This window comes from Cariama cristata, unplaced genomic scaffold, assembly GCF_000690535.1.
Source record: "Cariama cristata isolate BGI_N322 unplaced genomic scaffold, ASM69053v1 scaffold713, whole genome shotgun sequence".
Classification (NCBI taxonomy): domain Eukaryota; kingdom Metazoa; phylum Chordata; class Aves; order Cariamiformes; family Cariamidae; genus Cariama; species Cariama cristata.
Window position 1 is genome coordinate 39,480 of NW_009609906.1, and position 17,379 is coordinate 56,858.

General features: G+C 42.0%; 1 protein-coding gene across 1 annotated transcript; it reads right to left on the reverse strand.

Moving 5' to 3' along the window:
* Positions 1–2,501: 2,501 nt before the first annotated feature.
* On the reverse strand, positions 2,502–10,546 carry XK (X-linked Kx blood group). The gene is given in 3 exon segments (XM_009697667.1): positions 2,502–4,003; positions 10,266–10,369; positions 10,371–10,546. Coding segments are annotated over 3 exon segments (996 nt in total). The 5' UTR covers positions 10,436–10,546; the 3' UTR covers positions 2,502–3,176.
* Between the last annotated feature and the right edge of the window lie 6,833 nt (positions 10,547–17,379).

Consider the following 17,379-nt stretch of genomic DNA (forward strand, 5'->3'; position numbering starts at 1 on the left):
CTAAGAACTGATACCAACACAACTTAAGGGAGTGTTTCAACATTTTAATTTGTGTTATTTTACAAGTATAAAAGAAAACCTACGTATCAGATCTTGCATGTGAATAATCCTTACTGAGCAATCCTTTGTGACTCAGGACTACTCAAGTGAGTACAGTTTTTAACAGCAGCCCCATACCCTTCCATTGAACACGTACACCTCTAATGTTCTTAGAGGAGAGTAAAACCACAGTGAACTTGCAGCACGAGATCACACTTTCATCCACATACATCCTTTGTAGCTAATGCGATCCTCGAAGTGCAGCCACAGGGTATACTGATACCACCACTGCCTAGACTGTCATTATCCTGAGAAAAATTGCCTCTCCTAGCACTACAGCACACTTTAGAAAAATAAGCTTGTCCTTTAAAACACTGGTCTTAACAGAATATCTTTGTCTCTCTGACACCCTCTCATACCTTCCTTCTGCCGGCAATGGCAGCACAGCCAGATCAAGACATCCATAGCGCAGCAACACCGTTAGTTAATCCGCACTCCGTGCTGTGGTGACACAAGGCACCGCAAAAGCAACAGCCCTCATGTTGATGGAGCGTTGAAACTGTATTTGGTTAGTCGGCACAACTAAGGCAAAACCATATGACAGTGATATAACCCATACAAATTTTTCTCCCCCCGGCCCCATAACCGTGATTTAAATATTCAGTTCCCTATGCACGCACTTCAAGAGATTGGTATAAAAATAAGAAGTAATATGGCACACTCTCTAAAAATATGCATATGCAGTAGTCTTCATCACTGGTATGTGAAGTGAAATGGTACTCACTATGTATAGATACTGGACTCCTGGCTGCGTAACTCTCCTACTGCCGACTTCACTGTAGCACAAACATTTCACTGGTTGAGGTTTGTGAAGCTTCCACTGTTTCCAAAGGCAAAATCACAACTGTACCATCACTTACAGTGCACAAAGTCTGCTTCAAGGATTTAAGAGCTCTCTCTTTAGATATGAAGTACTTGTACATATGAAACCACTTTTTTTTTTCCCCCCCCTCAAAGACTAACATTTCAGACTTACGTACATCTGTAGATAGGCAACAACCATAATTCCCTGATTATTGCTGAGTATCCAACTATAAAGTCAGATACTCAGTTTTAGCTAAGAACACCTGAAAATTTGGCCCTGTGCTGAACTCTGCAGGTTTGGAAGCAAAGGTTACATTCTCACTTGCTCTTTTAGCTCACTACTGAAAAAAAAAATAAATCTGAAATACTCTTCTACATCTAGAAAAGTACAGAGAAATACTATACTGTACTTCTACATACAGAAGTACAGGGAAATACTGCAGTGTCTTCAAGCATTATTCTATGCTCCTCAGAGAGAGAAATTAGAACTGAGGTGTTTGGTCTCTTCCCCAGATACGTGACATACATTCCCATGGCAAGCTCAGGCCAAAAATTTCCATTACCACCCACTGATAATTTAATGAGATCTACGTAAACATACCACACACAGACATGTATTAAGCAAAATAAAAAATGTAACTCCGTTATAAAACTGAAGTATGAAGACACTAATTTACAGTGCAGTAAAGAAAAAAATAAAACCAGCTTAGCTCTTTGCAGCACTGCATGTGACAAATTTCATTATAAATGACCTCAGACCTGAACTTGAGACACTTCCAATACAATGATGCTGATGTCATCCCTACTGAAGAACTTCACATCCTCCGTGACGACAGGATGGAGGCTAAGCTTAGGACACTAGGAGATGCTTTGAGTCATGAATTATTTGTTTCCACTCGCAGCCATAATGTGTAATACTGAAAAGAAATGCAAGGTGCTAAGCAAACAAAGTGCAAAAAGCTTTCACTTGATTTTTGAAAATACAGTTGGTTTTGTGTATTTCCACTAAATTCTTGGGTGTTCATCTGCTAGAGCTTTCTCAGCAACTTGCAAAATACAGAAGCACTTTTATTTGTGGTGATATAGTGCATAGAAGAAAAAGACAGATTTCAAGCCTGTGACACTTGTGAGGTAAAGTCAGAGGGTTTTGAACTGCTGATATTAAACTAGCCACAACATATCACAGCCTCAGAAAGAAGGACTCAGCATCTTCCACCCCCATGTAGCAAGTCACTGAGCTGCCTGCTTGGTGTACTACCAACTCCCTGACAATCAGGGTAGTGCTCATCTCAACCTCAGTCATCTAAAAGAGAGATGGATAGTCAAAACTAATTGTCAAGGCATCTGGTTAACACTGAGTAATACATCTCCAGAGAATGACTCTTATCACCTCCCTTAGAGGACATTTGAAGATGGGTTGAATTACTCCCTGGAGATGTGCTTTGGAGAGCACCTACAGGACTAGTTCACACTATTTGCCCAACTCCTAGACACTTAAAGTTATATAAAGTGAATACCACCCTAATACCAGAACATCATAAAGTATTAGATAAATGATAATGTCAGGAAAACGAGCTATCCCAGAACATTACAATTAATGTGTTAAATTTAATTCCCTTACTAACAAGCAGCAAATATGAAGGTAAAACAGTGCAAAGCCAATAACCCCTCTGTCTGTTCCCAGTAATGGTCACATTTCAGTATTAGTGCTGGCTAACTGGCTGTTTCCTGGCAGCCTAGACTACAGTGCATTGAAGAAGTCCAATTCTTATACCACAGAGAGAATATTATCTTATTACACTGATTAGAGTGTAAAAAAGTCTGCAATTTGATCAAAGCAGACCACAGCTACAGTCAATACATAGTCAAGGTCTATGCTCTGTTTCCATGCTAGGGTGGCATGCCATAATGACATCCTATCTGAAATAAAATGCATTTCCTTCCGTCCTCAGATTTCCTGAGTAAGATGAGCATCAGGCCAGTTTTTGAAGGATGTCTCCTACAATGATTTCAAAATAAGCACGTGATAATAAACCTATGTGCAAAAACCTCTGAAATAGAAGTCTACAAACAATGATTGCTCTTTGTACACAAACACACAGATACACATACTCATACACTAAGTTTTCCACAAAGGCAGGCCTGTCAGTTGTCATGCAGTGCTGTACCTGCAAGAAAGAAATCCCATTCACAAGACACAAAGTCCAAGATACATAACGTTCCCAGCAGGCGATCTGCCACCTTCGAAAGGCACCTACTTGCTTCCAGTTGGACTAGGCATTGGAAGAAACACTTTGATGAGGATTCCCCTTTTGAGAATCTATTGTCTTGCTACTGCTCCATGCTTCATCAGTATTTTCAGAAGATTTCACCTCTGCCTTGTCCATCAGTATGGTGGATTTGGGGGGCTTGCAAATAAAGCAAAGGAACTTGAAACATGACAGCAAACCTTCGGAAACGCTGGATGAGAAAAGCTTTTTGCATGGGTGGCAGAACTGGTAGAACACCAACATGAAGAGGACAGCCATGCAGTAACCTATTAGGAGCTGCAAGACCAACAATGGGGCGCAGACATACAGGTAGATATCGGTTTTATAGATGTACCACATCAGCAGGAGGAATGCATTCTCGATGAATCGCAGCATGTAATACACAGTCAGTCGGTACCAATTTTGGGATTTGTTAATTAAGTCAGGATCATTGAGCTTCACCTGCACGGCCGACCAGCAGAACATGTTAATGCCAGCATACAGGAAGGTGAGAAGGCACAAGACGATGGTAGTGCCGACCCTGCTCAATGCCTTCTCTATGTTCTCGGGAAATGGGGACTTGCTTTGCCAGAAGAGAATCCACGGGTAGAAGAAAAAACCAAAGAAATTCACTAGCACAACGGGGAGAGTCCAGATTTGAAGGACTGAACTGAAAAGGACCAACACCGTAACCCGCGTAGCAATCTCAAAGCTTCTCCACAAGAATATGCAAAGGTAGGCGGCTGGTTTCACACTGACATCATAATCATCATACTTAATCTTAATAGCCAGGATGTTGCAGCGTAAGGCGCCATACACAATTGACAGGAGAGAAAGGACCATAAAAATACCTGCAAAGAGAAAAGACAAATCAGGACCTTCAGCTCAGCAGAAGTTAAAGACATCGCATTGGAGTAGTGCAGATGTAGTTGTCTTCACAGCCCTCCTGAGGATTCCCAGCAGAGCGTAATGCCAAAAAAAGCCATTCCTTGTATACACTTCTGCGTTCTTACTCTAACCCTACCTCCTATTTTGGTCCCCATTTACTTTTCCAAGTAGCTAGAAAGAAAAAAGGCACAGTCACAAGTGTCTCTCCCTCCTGCCCTTGCCGAGGGCTGTTCGTACACATACTGTCCTTGGTAATTATACAGCCCAGTCGTAAGGGTATTCAGCTTGCTCTCAGACTCTCACAGTACTCCGGAAGGCACAGGGGTGCTACTCCCTCTCTGTACAGATGAAAAACTGCACAACAGAAGCTGAAATTTTGGAGTAACTTGGGCATGCAGATATCTCAGTGCTTGTGAAGTTCTGTGTTGAAGTAAATTGCCTAAGCTTGCAGAAAAGCTCTGTGATGGAGCTCAAAATTGAAAGCCAAAGCAACTTAAACCCAGAACCATCTGTGCTTTCTCTGCCTGTGCAGACAGAGATTTGCTCACCTGTCTACACCGTGTTTTCCTATATATCTGTTTTCTTTATACACCTATCCGTATCATGCATTTAAAAACAAGACTCCTTTTAAAAATGCCTTTAAATTCAGATCAACTTTCAGTATCTCCCATCTACCCAGAATCCCTCAATTGAAGGTTTCACAGCATTTAAATTCTGCAGAAAGTGAAGGCAGAGGCCAGGTGTTACCTGGCTTCCCCTCCAGATGCAATAGGGGAAACGCTTTCTGGCACTGCAGGAGGGAGTCTTGTCTTGCCACATTAAATAGGTACAAATGTACAAGAACCCTGGGTGCATCGAACACACATTCATTGAGAAGTACTTTGAAGTGCTAACTGCCCACTGCATGGGCACGTTGGTAAAAATTGTGAAGAAAGTATGCAAATGCTAACAAACCCCTTTTATTAGCATTTGCATACTTTCTTCACAATTTTAGCAACATGCTGAATAGCTGATTTAGGGAAGTAATTTTAGGCACCCCCAAGCAATATTTCTAGTTTCAATCTTAGCATTTTGTCCACGCAAGGAACACTCCAAATGCAAATGAGTTAAGCACAATAAAGATTATTCAGTCGTTTCTTTTAGAGTTTCAGTGAAATTAACCCAGCTAACTGGTCATGCTACAGGGCACTATATTGCATCAGATAAAACAAAATAATCAGACTTGGGAATTCTTGATTACATCAATTACTCTTGCAATGCTTAGCAACCAGTGCTTTCTGCAGCCTTCAGATAGTTTATGTGTCAGTATCCTACAAATGAACTGAATTCCCTGCTTTGCTATAGCTATACAGCCATGACTATCAGGTTTTTTTCTAATTAAAGTTATTAATTTCTAAGTATGACTTTGAAAGAAACAAGTGTATTTTAGGATCTCCGACGACTTTCTAACAGGATTTGCTCCATCATTTTAGCTAACCCCTCTCCCACCCCAATCCTCAAACACCTCTGAATTATTTTGGGAAAGAACAACTTAATCTTTTGTATCTAATTTTCCAATAGCACTCACTAAGCTGAAAATTACCATTTTATACGGTAATTTTGTACGTGCCAGTTTGGTGGTGCATATATTCTCTGAAAATGGTTAGGTATTTGCTTGTTTAACACTTCAATTTTTAATAGGTGTTTTTTTAAACATCTTTCTTACAGCACTGTACTTGAGAATTTTTAAACATTATGTCTTAGAAAAACATTGACTGAACGCAGAACAGTAAGCGAGTGCAGTCAAGAATACCGCTTGATATCCTGTGGCTCTTTACAAAAATCTTTCCTGTAGTTTTGAGCTGGCTCTAGAACTATGAAAGAACAAATAACTTCCAGCAGCTAATGAAACAAAAGAATATTCTCAGAGTTAAACAAAAAAACCTACCCACTGGGGACAAGGTGCTGCTGCCCTGGACCTCTGCTTGCTTTCTGCTTTGATAAGCCAAGACATTCATCTTATTACCCAATTTAATTTTAGAGATTCTCTATTAATCTCAAACTTGTCTTAAAAACTCAAGCCTTCAAAAGAGGCATTTCTCCATTGACAGAAACCAGGTCATGCTGTCTCTGGCTTAATGCAGTAGTCCAGTCCTGCTCCTTTCCCAAAAGCTCAGTACTGTCACCAAACCTTCAGTTCAAACACCGCTTTTAAGTCTGTGAGAAAGCTGGTTTGAAGCAACCACAAAGGGAAATGTGGGAAGGCTACATTATTGTTGCTTTTACTGATCCTGAGCAGGCAAAGAAGTGAAAATTTAAAAGGCAAAGTATCTTCCCCTGGAACAGTCCCAAATCCCCCAACAGCCCTAATAAAGGTGGCATTTCTCGTCTTCCTTCCTACTCCCAGGTGGCTGTACTTCTCTTACAAATCAGAGGTGCACACTCACGGAGTCATTCAGGAAGGCACTGTTTTACTTTGTTGTTTTTTTGGTTTGGGTTTTTTTTATGTCTTAAGTCTTTTCAAGATCTGGTCCTTCCCACTTCAGAAATTGCTAAGAGTGAATTCTGCTCTAGCTGAGCTACATCACAAACACCTGTTACTGAAAACTTACATTCAGCTCAAGAATAGTAAGTTAATATATATACACTATAGTTTTCTAAACTGATAATCAGAACCATTGAAAAATACAGGCACTTATTTTGTTACTTATGGCAAGACAACTAGATACAATTTTTTTTCCCTTGAGATACAATTTCAACACTTAGAAACAACTATTAATACTCAAAGTATGTTGTTCAAACAATGAGAAAAGTATTCTGTGGTCAGAGCTTAATGAGTTCAGGATAAGCAACTGTAGAAGCATCTCAAGATATCTAGTAAGACCACCTACAAAGCCCAGTCATGAACATCAGGAAAGTGACACTGCAAACATTAGTAAGTTGAAAAATATCATAAAACCAAAACTTCTGTTCCTGAAGATGGCAGTCACTGCTAAAAATTTTCATCTAAAAAAAAAAAAGTACCTTTTTCAGCAGAACAATTTTATCTTTCAATGGTAGGAAATCCGCCTTTTGAGATTATTTTATCATTGTAAGCAACACTTGAAAAAGATAACTTGATTGCTGTTAACAGCACAAAAGCTTTAAATTTATAAAAAGATCGCTCTTAACAGAAGCAGATCTTCCACATTCCCACACTGCACACTGAGAACTGGCCCTTTGTCAAGGGTAAGAGGCCAAGTCACACACGCCCCATCTCCAGCTAGCTGTTTTTGTAATTAACACTAACGCAGGTCTTTTTGGTACCTCCTGCCCTTGCGCTTCTCCAGGCGGTATCACCTAAGTGAAGAGGTCTGGACAGCTGCCCAACAGCGTGTAAGTGGACCTGAGCTTGATGTCAGCCACCTCTTTGAAGCAAGGTTACGGCTGGCTCAAAGGCAATGAATGATCCTGACGGATGCTGAAGCATTTCATACAGGGTGAAGCCCAAATGGACAAGAGAGACCTCGGTGTCTGTTCCGGGAGTGGCAATTACAAAGTCAGACTGGGCATTTCATATAGTAGCAAGTTAGGAATTTCTTCCCAGGTAATGCTGTAACCAAAGAAAGAGCTGAATGTCTAGAACTAGGACTCAGATTAGGCTATTACATGTGTGTTTCCAATGTTGCATTTCATCCACCAACATTTCTATACATTTCATGCTCAACAGTCAGAGAAGCTTTACATCTTTCATCACTAACCTAGAGGCTTTGTCCTGCTTTTGCAACTCTCTTTAGTTCTCTTGATCTTACACTCTTGGCAGACAGTGAAATGACAATTTTGGAGAATGCCAGACAGTGGCAAGAATGTGATCATCCAGAAGAAAACATCGTATGAAATTAAGGAATGCCATGAAATACACAAGAAAGATGCAGCATAGCTCTGGTTGACAAAGGGCTAGGCAAGGATGCACATTGTTTTCAGAACTGTTCAATACTGGAAGCAATAACGAGCTTCAAACAGATCTGAAAGGGACAAGCCATGCTATGTAGCATGATGGTAAACAGCTTTCGGTTCACAGGTGGTACTGACCTCATTACCACTGATCAAGCAGAACTTACCCAGAATAACAGACAGGGTAGTGTAGGAATCCAGAAAAATAAGAGGCTGATAAGGAGACAAGACAAAAAATGTGGAAATCAAAGGACAAGACGACAGGGATAATTATAACAGAGACAAATGGAAAAGAGTGTGGACTTTGGAGGACCAGTGTCAAAGAACAGGGAAGCTGAAGACATCTGAAGTGTGGAAGAAGAGCTGGACTGGCTGTTAAATTACTTTGATGACACTGCAACATCAAAAAGTTGAGGTCATGTACCTATACATGAGAAACCCCACGTACACATAACAAACAGCAAGCTGAAACTGAGCTATGCATCATTCCTGTTTACTCTGGAAGCTGAATAATACTGGTAGACAAAAGGTACTACTGCAGAAATAAGCTGGCTAAAGTGACTGTAGAACGTTTCAATATTTCAGAAGGTAAAATACACACAGGAGGAGTATGGTTAGGACATCATTTTTCTGATGGATAAGGTCTAATAGATATTGCCATTGTTCCTAAACTACTAAGTAAGGAAAAAAAAAAACAACCTACACTTTTTTTTTCTTTTCATTTCTGTATTTTAGAATCACACCTGCTATGGAGATGGCTTCTGGGAGACATGAGATGACCACTGCATTTGCTGGTGGGTTCACTGCACTCCCTGGTGAGCCAGCTTATCTCTGGTTGTTTAACTTTACTTCACCCACAGAAGGTCACTTATCAGTCTGTGATTCAGAATTTATCTCAGCAGTGACTGATAAAAGTCAGAAGTAATAGGGCATTACAAATCATTATTAAATATCTCTAATCACCTGGAACACAGTGCTTCTCTTTGGCAATCATGACCAGTAAGGTCAACACCAGTAATAGAAGAAATACAATAAAAAGGCGACCTTTCTCAAGCAAATGCCATCTGCAGGGAAGCGATTGGAAATTTTGCTAATTGCATGGCTCAGCGAAGGATTCAGCTGCTTTGTTCTCATCCCATGTCACAGATGCCATGGTTATTCGAAGAGCCTACACCTTAGCTGTGAAGTACTCAGAAACTGTCAGAAGCAATGTCTTTCAAGTAACTACGCTATAACCTTAAACAAGTACTTTTGTGTAAAGACCTTAACCTGTTGTAATATCCTTACGTGCTGACTCACCCTTCGGTATACTAAAGTTTTCCATTCCCCGAGCTGAGGGGAGAACCCTGACATTATTATAAAGGCTTCTCCAAAAATCTTAGTTCCTTACCTTGGTACATTGCCAACCAAGGTACCAGAACTGAAGCGTTCAGGCTCATAACGCGTCACCCTAGCCACAGCCTTCCTAGCTGTGAAGCTGGTAAAGATCCCTGGCCTCTCAGGCCCTTGGAGATATAAGACGAGCTATTTTGTATTTCAGTGGAAACACACCTCCAGTTCACATAGGTGCCAAAGTCCGTCCTTACACTGAAAAGCTGGTTGTCCTATGACCAGCTGGAGCAGGTTCTTCATTTAGCAGTCAGCCAGAAAATCAAGACTTTTTTTTTCCCCAAGAAGCAGGAGCACATCATGGAGCAAGATGCAGAGTCCCACGGTAAGAGAAATGTGTCCTGGGAAGTCCATGCGGTGCATCACTGCTTGGCGAAGGCTTAACAGCTTGGGTTGAGGGATGAGATGGCCACATTTGCGTACCAGCTTATTGAGTCCTGCCTTTTGATTACAAATTCTGAGTCTGGCACAAGTAAAGACAGTTCACGTCCTCAGTCCATATTTGAAACTGCATTCCCAAAAGTACACCTTCCTTAATGCATCATGGTAAAACATGCTCTGCACTGTACCCCAAGGAATTTTCCAGAAAGTCTGCTCAAAAACCAAAATGGAACAGAGGCAAATTTTTTTTTCCCTCTTCATGAAGACAGCTTAGTCCCTCCAGCTGCCTCCCTTTTGTGCCATTAATGGCTACTTATCAAATTAATGTTTTTATAGCAATCAAAATATGCTATAGGAAGCATGGTAGTCTAAAACATGACAGTATAGATAAACTTGAGAGCAGCATCACCATCAAAAGCTGTCAGGGATAGATGAAACCCATTGCAATGTTTGATTCTTGCTCAAGGCAGCTACACCTGACTGCTGACCCTTCTCTTCTCCCTCCCACCAAAATATGGAAGTGATAACAGCAGCTCTACCTACTTCTGGCAGCCGTGATCTCCTGCTGCAGGACACAGATGTAGAGCTGGAGCGTGAGCTGGGGTGCTGAGCCGAGGAACGCCTGGATCACAGACGCCCTGCTGAAAACACAACTTGCCTTCAGCCTGGCCCACTTCCTTCTCAATTTCTTCCGAGTACCCATCCTTGGGCATCTGCCTCTTCTTTGTGATGCTGACATAGGGCTCTTCAACTCTGCCCGCACGGAAGTAAATGTAAAAGACTTCCACGCACCTACAAGCAAATCAGTAAATAGAGTAACAGCAAAAAAAATGAAAGCAAAGCATAGGTCTTCCCACTCCTTAGTATTTTAAGCCATCACATACTAAGTCATTTGTTTACAGAGCAAAGCCTGTACCTCTTCTCCTCCTGGTAAACTTGGAGGATGACCGATTTCACCCTTTAAAACATGAACTACATGTGACTGGAGGGCAAGAATCTGGCAGTGCCCTTTGGGCTGCTTGTAGTACTCAGACACAGGAGGCGGTTTGATTGTTTCCTACGAGTTGCCCTTGCTCTCTGCAGTCCTATTAAAGTCCTTAAACTACTCATCCTCTACAACGTTCACGGCGTCCCAATCGAGGACCCAGGCTGGAAGTGTCTCTTCAGATTCTCATGTCTTTCTCTTGGTGTTTTCCGTACATCTGTGACATGACAATAAAACCACTTCTCATACCTTTGCCTTACAGAAACAATCTCAAGACATTGGAGAGAAGCTCAGAGTACGAGTGGGTGCACGCACTTCAAACAGTCGGACTCTACTTACGAAGCAATGGCCCCAAAACACAAGTAACAAGCCATAGCAGCAATAACGAGAACGAGCAGTTCTCTTACAACTCTGGATATTAACATTTTTTAGAAAGACACAGAAATAGGAGCTTTACTCCTTATGTTTGCTTACATTTATTGCACTGTTTAAGGAAAATTAAATACAGTGTTGCAACAATCTTGTAAATAAGAAGATGCAGTGTTTTCAGTTACTGCAGCTTTCTGCTTTAAAGACAGGTGAACCAAACCCTCTTGTTTATGTAGGTCTGACTTACCACAGACGAACTTCCAAAGAAAAAAGTGGTGCCAGCACATACATTTCTATTCACAAGTTACATATTGTTGCAATGCATGCTGCCTCTACCCATGCACAGGGAATAATCCATACGTTTGGCAGGGAACGGAAAAGGGCTAAAGGGATTGGCAGCAGCAAATGCTGTAGCAATGATGACAAATTAGCTCCTTAACTATTAAAGAAGATAATACAGCCTCAGACACATTTATGAAAGGAAGTTTCTGAAACTTCCTTCCAATGCCTCTTTCTAGTTTGGCAAAAACGTTAGAAAAACTATTCTAAGAGAGTTGCTTGGGCATGAAGGTGTCAAGGGTGGGCTTGGGCATCAAGCAGGACCCAAAACACAAAGGGGAACAGTCACCCTTGTCTGGGAAGTAGTAACAAGCAAGGATCTACTGAGGTACAGATAAAGGCACAAGCTGAGGGGGAAAGGAGAGAAAAGACATACGATTTCTGTCACATTGCATAGGGTCCTGAAAATATAGGACCTGCTGTGGAGGAGTCCAAGTACAGCAGGACCGTAAAGGATAAATGGCATTGACTACTGAAAAATAAAATCCTCAAAAGCCCAAACCCAGCGCAGTCATAACCTGTTTTCTCTTTTATGCCTAATACTGGTACAGGCTTCAAGAAGAAAAACAACTGTAGTGTGAGCAACAGGTCTGGTGAGGGCTGGCTTCCAGCCCAGAGGGAAGCTCAGGGGACAGAAACATCTCCACACATGGTATCTTATTCTTGTGTAGGCATCATCCTCTGATGAGAGCCGAGCTCTTATCTTTCCTTCCATCGTGCCTGCTGGGGTTTACCCCCTCCACCTGGTTGCCTCTGTAGGTGACACTTGCTGGAATGCAGCATCTCCAAGTCTCTGACAGGTCAGGTTTGGCCAGCGAGTTTTTGTAATGTACAAATTCGGGCTATCTGCTATTTAAAATCATCTCACAATCACAAAGCAGGGAGCTATGCTTGTCCGAGACTTTGAATTCCCATTTCCTTCTCAGCTTGATTTTTTTCCAACAATTGCCAAGTCAGAGTCTAACACAGCCTTTTAGGGGAAAGCTCACAGACTGAACTGTAAAGCAGCACTGGTAGGAATTCAAATAAAAGCATACTGATTTTTGTTTTAATAAACCTGATTTCATTTTTTCCCCTAACTGGACCATGAGCAAGTTCCACCTGCTCTAGATGGAGAGCAGTTTTAGGATCCCGTAGTACTATCCTTGATTCACTAGGTTTCAGCTACTATTACCCCTAAAGCTACTTGAAGCGCCTGGTGCACTGGAGGCTCCATTCACAGCAGTGACTTTCTATTTTCCCCTCGTTAATCTTTTCAGTCCCTGCCTGTCTTGTTCCATGTGAAAGGATCCACACAGCCAAAAATGAAGTGTGAAAAATTAATAAAGCACAACAGCTTACAAAGCCAACAGAGATTCTGAAACCAACACATTGATTTTATTCCAAAAAGAAAGATCCCAGAACATTTTTGTCTTGCTTAGTATTCATAGCCATCTATTCATCCTGAGCTGAGGGCAAGTCTGAAGCTATTATGGAAAATGAGGTCTCAACATCAGCCTCTGAACTCTTGCCATGTGTGATTAGAAGCGGATATAGTCCAGGGACCCATCTAACAAACATGCAGTAATCCCAGAAAAGAGACTATATGATTCGTAAGACTACCGACTATAGCAAATACTGTAATCAACAAAATGTTGGGTTTTGGAGCAAGCACTTGATTTGTACTTATTAGCTAGGTATTAAGTAGCAGTATATTATTTGTGATGGGAAATTTTATGTCTGTATAGAAAAGCAAACACAATGTGAAATGAATGGTCTGATGAGTAAATCTTAGGGCCAAAAGGGACTTTTACCAGAACAACAGACTAATAAAAATGGTACGCGTGAGCACTCACATTACATCAGTAATGACGCCCATCTTCTTCCGAGCCTGGCCCATCTCGTGCAAGAGTGTCTCTGGAGGTTGTGCTTTCTGGGGCCAATAACAAATGTACTCAAGACTCTAGCTGGTGCCACTGCCCAAGCAACTGCTTCAAACAGGAGCAGACTGGCAGCTAATATGCTACAAAGAAAGAAGATCAATCTAAAAGTTTAAGTAATAAAGTGTAAGAGGAACACAGGCACTTGAAGAACCATCCAGGTGAGAAGGGTTCAGAACAGTGATGAAGAATCAGTTCAGATCATGTACCTGTGCCATGCTATGACTTTGTCCATGGAGTGCATTCAGAAAGGTTGTCTTTAAATGCACTGGCATGATCTTTTTTAGTGTGAAACACAGCTAAAATGCAAGAAGGCAATTGCTTCAAGCCAGTTTTCCTCCACAGTTACAGACTCCACTACAGAACAGGGAATTCCCCAGAAGCCCCAGTTGCTCACTGCTTATCGCCGCTCTGCTCTGGAGGAACAGGAGTGGGAAATCCCAATTTCTGCACAATCCATCTCCTGCAATGCAGTGATGTTTAGGGCCCTTTCAACAGACCCTCACATGGCACCCCACCAGCAGAAGGCATGCAGCTGGCCGGTTTCACTGCGTGTAAAGCAATGACAGTTGCAGTACGGGCTCTGAAGGAACTAAAATTACTTTGAAGAAAAATACATCAGATGTACTTTCTACAGTGAAAGTTAAAAGGTAAGAAAAAGATGGTGCTGCTTTCTCCCCTGCTGCCAGATCTTGGCAGAGAGAAGAGCTCTACTTTTTCAAGGATCCTGATGGTGCCTACAAAGAGTGATTCAGCAGCAACACAGTCATCTTCTACACAGTCAGTAGGAGGAAAAATCCTATCCGTATATGCCTGCTGAGAGCAAGCACCTCATTCCCTGTTTTAATCATGGGTGTGTGGGATTTAAATACAGGTAAAATAACAGTGGTGTGAAGAGGGAACAGGCAATGAAAACAGGGAACTTCCCACAGCCAACAAGCACTCCAAGAGCAAGCATCTATTTGAGACACCTATCTACACACTCTCACTGCAAACGTACAAGCAGATTTCTTTAATGACTCAATTTTTAGTAACTCCTTTTCTTTAGAGAAGTGTGCAAAAGACTTATCAGTCCTGCAGATTTACTTACCTGTGTCAGACAAAGATTTGTTCCTCACTCATTGTTCTACCTTCCATCTGCACTGACTTTCTGTTCATCGCATCTTGGACACCTAACACATCTGCTCAAGAATAAAGGAAAAAAAAAAAAAAGCCTGAAGAGTGTCTAGGCATATTCTTCCCATCTGGAAAAGAGGGAGATGCATCAACAGTTGTAAAGTTAGAGCTAGCAGAATCTCCTACAGTAAGGTCTGCCAATGGAAGTCCTACAAGGAAGAGAGGTTTTAGACCTGTGCTATTCTGAACTGCAAAGCAGGTCACTAGGAAGGAGAGACTACGCACGAGAGACAATGCTTCTGCACAATGTGACCGAAGCATTATCTGCACTGTTACAGCCTATTAGATTTCAAACTGCACAATTAGGTGCCCGAATCATTAATGACTCAAATAATTTCAGCCTATAGGTGTTTTGTTGTGGGTTTGGGTTTTTTTTTTGTGTGGGTGTTTGTTTGGTTTTGTTGTTGTTGTTTTTTCACTTCCCGCAGCTCACAGAATCTAACTTTGGCTGTAACACCAGCTCCTCTGGCAGTTCGATCCAAACTTCCTACTGCATCTGCTTTGCTGCTGTCTACACGGTACACAGACACAGGTAATTGTTTCTCCTTATGCCTTGAGAAACAAAGCCTGATCCTGCCTAAAAAAAAAAAAAAAAAAAAAATTTCTATTGTTTATATCCTTGCCGCATCAAAATCTGAGGAAAAGAGTCATTAGTATTCTATATAAAGGCCTGTTACATTGGCTTTCGATTTTTTTTGCAAGAGAAGTTCATCATCCTGTAGACAGAGCCATCTCCTAATTGCCTGTTCCTCGTAAGGAAGAGCCTGTAGGCCACATTCAGCTAACACAGCACTAGGGATGGTCGTTTCAAAGACACCAGCAGTCACTTCGCTTTCCTCTCCATGAAGCTGGTATCAGAAGGAAGCACTGCCAAGTTCACACCAGTCCCTTCTGGATAAGCCACTTCAGTACTGTCTTCAGGAAATCAGATAGTAAGGAACCACCGCATCCAGCAGACGTACGGTACAACACCACCAACACCCCCTGCTCGTGACGGTAAGCCCTGACTGTTCAAGTCAGTTTGTTGAAATCCGCCCTCCTCGCTTCAGCTCCTGACCCATTCACTGCTTGCAGAATAGAAAAGGGCAAGCAAGTTAACAGGGGTTTCTCTGGCACCCTTCATGAAGGGCTATTTGCGTTTTGAACAAATCTCTAAGTGCAGAGCAGTACACTAGCGAAAATACATCCAGTTATTATTTATTGGAATTTTAGCAGCACCTAAAACCTCAAGACAATGTCAATGCTACAGGTGCTGTCCGAATGGACAGGGAACAAAGAGACTCAGGAACAGCCGAGAGCGCCAAAAATCTCATCACGGTCTTCTCTAAAGAAAAGAAAAATGTACTAAATCTCTCATTGACATTAGCTATCTTTTTTTTGTGTAATAAATTACTTTATGTGGTAAAAGAATCTCCTTTTACAAAAAAAAGGGAAAGTATCCAAATATATTTTCTAAGCATCCAGACAAATTAGCGCGCTCACAAGGAGCGGCACAGACCTGAAATGCTGCAGGCATCCCCCCCGTGCCCAGAAACCTGCAGTCCCTTTGGTCCAGCCAACTCTCTGGCACGCCTGCATCCTGGGGGTCAGAGCCAGGCCACTGAGGGGGGCAGGAATTTTACACTACAAATTGCTCTGAATTTACTGAGAAACTCCTAGGGAGCGGGAGATGGAATTAAAAAAGGGTGCATTAACAGTACTCTCCCAGTATGGCAAAAGTCCTCTCCAGGAAGAGGGATGCTTCCTAATTTTAGTGCTTCCAGTGGCAGCAGCAGGGCAGCGAGTGCCTCCTGAACAGGTGGAGTGTGGGTGTGTGGGGAAGGTGGTGGTACGCAAGAAGGTTTAGTAAGAGAATGTACTTTTTTCCCCTGTCACACAGAGGAATCAAAATAAGCTGGATCATTTGGCTTGCAAAGCTAAATACCCTCCTTCCCTGCCAAGATATTTCCATACCGTTCCCCAAAATTTAAACTTAACATTTTAAGGGGAAAAGGAAGGGTAGCAAAATTTCTTCATCATCTTAAAAGCTAGACAACTCACACAGCGTACATGGGCTGTCAGTAAACCAGTGCACTGATATTTGAGTATTTGAGTCCGAACAGAGAAACACCAACTATCCTGCATCGTGTGACAAACCAAAGAGAGACGGTTAAAAACCTCGTGTTAGCTTTTCTAAAGCCAGCTGAAGCAGATTGCCCTCTGTTGAAGCATGCCACCTCACACAGCCTAAAGGCTCTTCTACATTTTGTTCTGATGCCACTGTCTATGTGTCCTATTTGACCTAATTTGACCCAGCCTTCCCTAAAAGGCCCTGGGCTGTGCCAGTGAGATGTAAGCGAGACCGAGCACAGGGCACGGAGTGAGGCTTCATACTGGGGAAGGAGATGACTAACAGCAGCAGGACTCTCTGGTGCAAAGGAGCAGAGGTTTGCCTAAAAGGATGGGACAAAACAGCTCCAGGGACAATGGTCCTTTTCAGCTTACAATGGTTAAAGCCACAGTGAAGTCATGATACCGCCCAAAAGTATTTTGCCTTCTAGACTTGTGTGTATTCCAGTCCACACAGGACAGAAAGCGTCCTGTGCGAAGCAGGGAAAGGTAAGGTATTTCATGTGCTGAAAACACTTCCACTTTTACAGCGCAGATCTACACCTGATGGGAAGCCACCGGTTTCCTCTTCTGACAGATACAACAATGTTTAGTGGCAGAGGACAGAAAGGCAAGGAAGAAAAAGAAAAAAAAAAAAGACCTTAAAGACCTTTAATGTCTGTCTCTGATCACTTTGCCTTCCCACACTTCTGCACTCTATCCTACAAATAGATATAGTTCCCTCAATCTAAAGAGAGGCTGGTTTCTACAAAATTTTTCC